Source organism: Belonocnema kinseyi, chromosome 1 (genome assembly GCF_010883055.1).
Source record: "Belonocnema kinseyi isolate 2016_QV_RU_SX_M_011 chromosome 1, B_treatae_v1, whole genome shotgun sequence".
NCBI classification, from domain to species: domain Eukaryota; kingdom Metazoa; phylum Arthropoda; class Insecta; order Hymenoptera; family Cynipidae; genus Belonocnema; species Belonocnema kinseyi.
This window is the reverse complement of record NC_046657.1, coordinates 93,719,795-93,728,338: the sequence shown is the minus strand read 5'-3', so window position 1 is coordinate 93,728,338 and position 8,544 is coordinate 93,719,795. Positions and strand designations below refer to the sequence as shown.

Sequence of the window (8,544 nt, the reverse complement as noted above, 5' to 3'; positions counted from 1 at the left end):
CGCTGTCCAAGATGTCAAGGCACAATAGGTTGTTCGATGCTTCTCGAAGACCCAAAAAAAACATCAGATATAGCTCCATTGCATTTCGACATTAAAAAACAAAACAAATTCGCATACAAACATACGGAACCAGCTAAAAGAAACATTAAAAAATAACACCTATATTTTCTTTTAATTGCATTTTCGACTTTCTAGGGTCGAATTATATCGAAATGTCAAAAAAGTAAATTTGAAAATGTGGGTATTACAGACCCCTCTCTCTGCGAGGAAGCAGAAGTCAGAATATTTTTCACGACATTTTATTGGGACTTTTTAAGAAACCCGAATTTTCAACTAATTCACTGCTCCTTTTGGTTTCCTTGTTTTTGATTATAAAAAATATCCATATTTTCATAAAATATAAGTCCACATGCGCAAGGTGATCTTCAGAAGTCAAAGTTTGATCGCATGGGAAGGGAGGTAAAAAAGTTGTAATAAATTGTCCACGTAGTTTATGGACAGCCTCTAAAGTCATGACACGTCGATTCTTTCAAATTACAACGCTTTCCAATATGATCGTCACGATTTCGAGTTTGAAACAGTTCCAATTCGATAACTTAAATCTAGTTTTACTACCAAATAATTTTTGTCTCCCACTGAGAAGTAATGAACATTTAAATTGCTGTAAATGCTTTTAATAGAAACTTTATATTACAATTGTATGGCAAATCAGTCTTGACTTGTGTACTAACACACTTCGCTTCGACCAAGAAAATCATAACATTTTTTTATTATCGACCGTTTATCGAAGATTCGCTTACGTGTTATAAATTTCAGACCTACAATGTAAAGTAAACTTACAGAATTTGATGAATTTGTTACCAAATCGTTTCAAGGCCTCCGAGTGCAATAACTGTCCTTGTTATAAAACTCGTAACAGTAATTGCCTGAAATGTTCGACGTACAAACTAACAGGCCGAATTCTGGGACTTAAAAGTTGTTGAAATCGCATAGAAAAATATACTATTATATCCTCATAATAATCTTTTAAGCAAAACGACGGATCCACTAATTAAAGCTTGTTTTTGTTCGAAAGACATTCGAAACTCTAAAAATATATTTTTTGTGAATCAGACCTAAGCATGTAAGAAATACAATTTTTTCAACTAAAATTCAATATTACTTTTCTTGATGAGGACCAATTTTTTGAATTAGTAAGTTTGTTTTTAGAGATGAACTCGTTCGAACAACGAAACACAATCTGACTAATTTAGTCACAAGACACCACGAGGTAATAAAGCTAACGAGTTTATTCTATTAGTAAAGACGAAAAATAAAAACAGCCGTCAGATATTTAAAGATTGTATGGTAAGTATAAAATTCATTCAAATTAATCAGAGATGTCTATGACAGAATATATGCTTAATTTCTTTACAAAAAAATGGCTATTCGTATAGAATTTTGTATAATTAAAATAAACATGTTATTTATATAAGTGATTTCATTTCTCCTGAGTAGATGAACATTAATTTTTCGCTTTTCGTGATTACACAGGAACACAAAAAATGTATTAACTTTACTCAGGTCAGGCGTAGATTCTTGATCGCTAAATCCAAATACAAAAGAGAAATGTTTCTATTACGGTAAGTTTCTTTTAGAAAATTGAGGTCAAATGTGTGTTTTGTAATTTAAGCTTTTTAGTATGGAATAAAATCTTCTTCGTTTTCTTGTTTGTTGAATCTTAAGGATTTAAAATAGCCACGTATAATCTACAAAATAATCTTATTTTCAATAATGGTTTCGCAAAAACGACCAAAGTATCATAAACACGAAATTCTGGTACTAACACAACTTAAAATTCATTTCCCTGTTCAGAATACTTCAGGAACGTTGATTTTCATCCCGTAATAGGTTCTTGAAATGTTATAATAATACAAATTATGACATCAATCATAAGTTATGTTATTGTAGTACCATATTTTTGCGTTTAAGTAAACAATAATATTTATTTATTATACTACAGACCCGCCAATAAAACAAGTGTGACAAAATAATAGTAATAATAATAATAATAAATTACATAACAGACCCGCCGAAGTTTATTACTTTTTTATTCCTCTAAGATATAAATGTATTTTTTTATCAAGCAAAAAACTGAATAAACTGAATCGTTGAAATAATGTGTTACATAATGGGAAAAAATTACAGAGAAAAATATAAAAAAAGCGTTCTATTGACCGGAGATGACGGGTACGGGGGCAACATTGTGGGACAATTGCGTTACGTAATTTATGGATGACCCTTAAGATGGTCCGTACTCTTCACTATAACCGGTTTTTGCTTTGTGCGCGCTCGCATTATAATGGTCAACCTTCAACTTGAGCACAGCCTTGAAATTAATTTTCTGAAAACTTTATAGAAAGATTAGAATCAGAAGGAAATAGAATCTAACAGAAAGATTTCGGATTCAGCGGACAAAAATCTATTGGAAACAACTATTCCTGGTCATGGTACAGTTAATCTACTTTCTGTAGCGCTATGTTGTTTCAAGTCACGGTGATTGGAATTATACATAAGAAATGGTAACTGAAATTAAACACAACTGATTGAGATTTTTGTAATCATAATGTTACTTAAATCGTCAATATTACAGTACCGCGAAATAGAAATATTAAATGCATAAGCGTTTTTGAGAAACTCATTTTTTTTATAGAAATACCTTCTATCTTATCATTCTTAAATAATATATTTCGTTTTAATTTACTACAAACAGTGTACCATTTGTTGCTGACGAGTCATCAAATTTTAACTATAGCAAAAAATTTATTTTAAACAGACATGGAAACAATAAAGACTGTAATTAAATATGGATTTTAAGAATTTTGTCAGTTTCTCATTGCGCGATATTGATGCGTCAGATAAAATTAGCCATACTGGCACCAGATTGAAATATATCAATTTTTCATTTCACCGGTAAAAAAACATTCATAAATGCTGACAGAAACAAATGGAATGGAAATATTATGCACCTAGGTCCTTGACTCATACTCTCAACTTTCTCCTGTGTAAGTATATATTGAATTACAGTCCGTTACGGTTTCGCAGGAACACGTAATAATCAAAGATTCACCTCCCGACAACACTTTTCAAAACAAAATAACCAAAAACATCAATTTATTTTTTTAGTATCTTTTCTTTCTTTCTAATTAAAAATTTTTATTTTCATGGCGTATAAAAATAATCCTCAGAATAGAGTAACGAGCATTGCCGAAACTGTAATTAAAAATTTCATTACAAAAATGTGCGCGAGTTACAACCAATTAATTATTCAAAATCTTGATTGTACAAAAATATATGGATTATCACACTTTAATTTGTTTCTTCTTAACTTCCTTTTCTCCAATTCTTTTAATGAAGTATCTTTTCATTTCTTGCAAATGGTTACTCTATCAATGATCCAACGTTTAAAGCAATGTTTTTGGTAATCATGGCACAGAGTAGAACAAATTTTTTAGTTGTAAATCGATAAATTTGTTCGAAGATCCCAGCTTTTTCCTAACCCGAAACTAAACAAATCTTAACCTCCTAAAACTGCAAATATTTCCTTTGTTGTCCTTCTTATTTAAGACAATTCAAAGGAATGAAGTAATGAGTAGAAAAGCAGACGAAACAATACTTAAAAAAAAAGATAAATAAATATCGACTTTAAAATGTCTTCTGTCCCACGAAGCACTTCAGTCGCTATTATTAATATAAAGTTGGCTTTAAGAATATGTGTTCTTCCAACGTTTTTGTTATCGACACTTAAACCAACACGATCACAAGAGAGAGTTATCATAAAATATCGTTATTCCAAAAAAACTCTGTTTCAAGTAAATTGAAAAACTTGACCAAATAAATCATACCGATTTTCGATCCGATTTGCATCAATCAAAAACAGTCGGGCGACAGAATATTTTCCGTGACGGACATTTCACCTCCTGTAATTAGGTCCTCATCGTCGTCACTGATTGTACAAGAACGTAGACTCTTGGCCGACTTTTGAGATTCGACATCGTCTGCATAGAGGTAGAAAGACTCATCATCATCATCGTCGTCGTCGGAGTTTTCCGATGCAATACTAGGTTCGATCTTGGTAATTATTTTCTTGCCAGTTGTGGCGTTCGTTTTGGCGAAATTAGTGGAATCTATCGACGAGACACTCATTGTGTCCATCGCAGTATCAGTGCTACTGAGGCTCTCGTTTTTTGTCTTTACTTTGTTTATGAGGAGTTCTTTTAGGGCGGGGTTGCTGAGAAATACGTTACAGCGCTTCGTGTGCACTTTCATGTTGTCGTGGCGGTTGAAACCCTTCTGACAGCCGGGGCACTGGTATCTGTAAATAAATAAGTTTTTTTTTTATTTGAGCGAAAAGACATTTTCCATCTAGAGGAACTAGTAAGGACAAGGTATATATATAAGGACAAGCAACTTCACAACAACGCAGGAGTGTATGAAAAAATCGGGCAGTATCCTCGACGGTTAATCCGGTAAGAAGCCTTACATTAAAAGGTATTAAAAACTTTGAATCCCTTTTTTTCATGCTCATTAGGCGGCCAAAAACACCATTTTCGTTTGAAGCATCAGAACGCGATCCACAAGAATAAAATTAAAAAAAAATTGAGTAGGATTGTATACAAGAATACATCTCTTTATCGGAAAATGTTCGCTTTGTTCAAATATTATCAATTACAAAAATATAAAATCATGATAAATTCAAAATATTATTTTTCACCAGAAACCTCTGTGTGGAAATTAATTCTGACATCGTAAAATGACCGATGTTATATTAAAAAAACTTCATACCTCATTATTATTCGAAACACAGTAAAGAAAAGTAACGAAACTTGCTAAATTAAAAGGGATTAAAATCTTTTTATTTCTTGGTTGCTTTGTGGTAATCAGAAAAATATTGTCGGCGCCAGGTACAGAAAGGGATTCAACTTAAGAGATAACTTCAACTGCTGTGGAGATTAAAAACGGAAAGACAAGAACGGGATCCAGAACTATTCAATATTTCTCAAGTGAACACTGGATGAATGAAATCTTTCAATACTGCTTAATGCAAGCCTTCTTATCCGGAATCGTGTCGTCTGATTCACTCATTTTTAGTCAGCAGCAAAATTGTCGCGGAACATTCGCTTCAGTTCTCTTTCAGTCACTCAGGGTTTAGGTTATGCGTTGCGTAACCAGGTGTAACCAGGCATTACGAAAATGTCGAAGGGAAACAAGAGGAAGCGTTTATCTTTCGAAGAGACATATAAGCTTTTGAACGAAATGAAATAAGATGCCTCATAACAGTTCGATTTTAATGGCTTTTAAAATAATGAGTTGAATTGTTATCTTTTGCAATTATGAGACCATTCACTTTACAATGCGTAATTCCAAAATCTTTTGATATAAAAATTTTCCATTTTAGATTTTTATTTTTAAGCTGGCATTTTTAATTTAAAGAATTTCAAAAGGCAGACTTGAAGACTTGAACAATGAAAAATTCAAAGCGTCTAAAGTGGAAAATTTTGGATAAAAGACATTTATCTCTCACCAGTTATTACTTATTAAAATATTTAGAAGTTCTAAAAAAATCTTCAAAAATAATTTTTAATTGGGAAAAATTTAAAACAACTACCAGATTTCTATAGATTTAGAAATAAAAATTTAAAGCTTTTCAAGGATGTTTTAACTATTCAAAATAAAAATAATTTAACTTCTAATTTATGAAGCGTTCAGTTAAAAAAAACTTTAATTTTTCAATTATCAATGTTTCCAGCTTAAAATTGCTGAAAATAAAATTTTAAAATTCATTGATGAGCATTGACAATGATGCTGTTTTTTAAATTAAAAAATTTTTAAACGCGAATTTAAAAAGTTTAAAATTCAAGAGTTCCACTTTTAGTGCTTTTATTTTTAGTTTGTTGTTTATTACTTAAAATGGAAAAATTTTTAGCCTTAGAATTCGAATTTTTTAATTTTATTGAACGTGAAGAATGATTGCGAACCGAGAAAAACCCGGAAAAATGACCGAAAATTTTTTTCTTCGTTTAAAATGGCTACCCTGATATATGTACGTACATACTTAAAAATCAATCACGGTATCTATAGCAGGACTGCAGTGTATTCAAAACTAAACTGTTAACGTACAAAACGACTTTAAGATTAAAGAAATTTCAAAATAAAGCTAAAAACTGTACAATTTCAAAGCATAAATTTGAGTTCGAAGAAGCAAAAACTAAACCATTTTGTGGTAGGATGCACTTATCCGTTAAAAATTAAATTAGAAATAGCCTTTATAGCTAAATTATAGGTAGTCCTAGTGGTACAGGAAAAGTAGGGCGATTCTAAATACCTATACGAGAAAGAAATCTGCCATGAAATACCAAATAAATTCGCAAACGCCTCCGCTGAGAAAATAAGAGTCAAAAACGTGAATTTTAACATGACAGTCAAGGCACAGCTTACACATTTAACCACATTATCTGAAACCGACTTTTTTAAATGCTATATTCTAAAAATAGTTTCCTTGGATTTTAAATTCACTGATTTTTAATGCATTTTTTAAGTCACCAAGTAACCTTTTCTAATATTGCGACGCAGCTGAAGCTAAAACCATTCGATCGATTTCGATACAAAAATTAATAATTATAAAGGTCCGGGTAATATATCTCGTCGAGAGCACAAGATGCCATAAAAGTATTGTCTAAGTGGGCCAAAAATGGAAATCGCAAATTTCCATAAACAAAAAATATAACTGAACGCGTCTTGTTAAGGGGCGCCTTTTCTATCAGGAATTTTTTGTAAAAAAATCAGTTCTGAGAATAAAAAATGAAAGCTAATTTTTTCAGCTGAAAAAACGCAATAAAAACAATGTTTCATAAAACTAAAACTGCGGATTCTCGATAACTAACTGACCATATCACTTAAATTTAAACTGGAAATTCATGGCTCCTTACATAGGTCAACGATATTAATCAAAATATCGTAGCGATCTATGGTTTAATATTACCACTCGGTGTATCGGTCGGCCCAGAAAAACAATCCGATAAAAAATAGTTTTTAGTTAGGGATTTTTAAAGAAAAGCGTCGGCAGGCGCGGTCAGAGAATCTCAGTGCCTGCGGCATTTGCCGAACGTGAACGTTTTGCGAACCTATTATCTGTTAAGTGCAGCACAATTATTATAAAATATTGTTATATTAAATATGCACTGGATTTTAAGAACCTATAACAATATTTTTAAAAAATATTTTAATTATTCATGAAAATCATAAACGTAAGCAACAAATTAAAAAATTTAATAATCATGGATACTGTATTATTAATTTCTTCAATTATTCAAAACTTGTTTACGTTAGAATTTAAAAGTATGCAGTGAAAAATTAACTTTTATTTCCATGAAAAATATCCAGTTTTCTAGCATGCTCTTTCAAAAGCATTGAAAATGAATTTTAATTTATGTTTAAACTATTATTCCTTAGTATATAAATGATCCAAAATTCTATCTATTTTTCGCGCAGGCTCCAAATTTTCTTTTCATATTTCCTTTTTTCCACATAAATGTAAACTGATTAGTTGATAGAACTGAATAAAAAATTATCAGAGAGATAATAAGATATGTTTATATTTTTGGTAAAAAATTTATTACTTCATTGAAATTTAATCACGTTTTTAAAAAATCAACAATTTTGTTAAAACTTCATTCTTTGTGGTGGAAAATGCAACTGTTTTATTGAAAACTTAACTATTTTGGTTGAAAATACATAATTTTAGATTAAAAATTCAACTGTTTTACAAAAAATCCGCCTGTTTGGTAAAAAATACAACTGTTTGGTCAAAAATTAACCTGTTAAAAAATCATACTTTCGGGTAAAGAATTAAACTTTTTTGTACAAAATAACTACAAAATTTACTGTTCGTTGAAAATAAGGATTCGATTGATCTGATTGATTGTAAATTTAACTATTTTGTTGCACATTAATATTCTTAGTTGAAAATTCATCTTTTTATTAAAAATTCAAGTATTTGATTAAAAATTCAGCTATTTGATTGAAAATACAATATTTTTACTTGAAGTGTTATGAATTTAAAGCTTTCCAAACTACATTTAATCGAGTTATGTTTATATAAGTTAAAGTTGTGTTAATTATTTTCTGTGACAATTTTGATTATTTGGGTGAAAATTAAATTATTATGTTGAAGTTCAACTGTGTGTTTAAAAATGTAGCCCTTTTGTTGAAAATTCATTTTTTTAGTTTGAAAACCCACCTCTTTTGTTAGAAATTTAATATCTTTTGGTTAAAAATTAACTTTATGTTTAAAGATTCAACTATTTTTCTTTTTTAATTTTTGCCTCATTTGAATGAGTTAAACTGTTTTTTGCTTAATACTGAAGTAGGTTACGTTTGAAAATTCAACTATTTGTTTAAACTATGTACGAGGGTAGTTCAATAAGTCCTTAGAATGAAGTATAAAAACAATTTTTTTGGGGTAAATTTTTTTTTTATTTTTCAACATAATCTCCTTGGAGCTCT

At 30.3% G+C, this 8,544-nt stretch overlaps 1 protein-coding gene across 1 annotated transcript in view; it reads right to left on the bottom strand.

The window, feature by feature from the left end:
- Positions 1 to 658: 658 nt before the first annotated feature.
- Positions 659 to 8,544, bottom strand: part of LOC117178834 (triadin-like) — a 53,651-nt gene continuing 45,765 nt past the window's right edge. Inside the window, exons 5-6 of the mRNA XM_033370336.1 lie at positions 7,142 to 7,170; positions 659 to 4,354 (exon numbers count right to left, since the gene is read on the bottom strand). Coding sequence (XP_033226227.1) covers positions 3,910 to 4,354; positions 7,142 to 7,170 — 474 coding nt within the window. The 3' untranslated portion in view covers positions 659 to 3,909. The remainder of the gene's footprint in view (positions 4,355 to 7,141; positions 7,171 to 8,544) is intronic.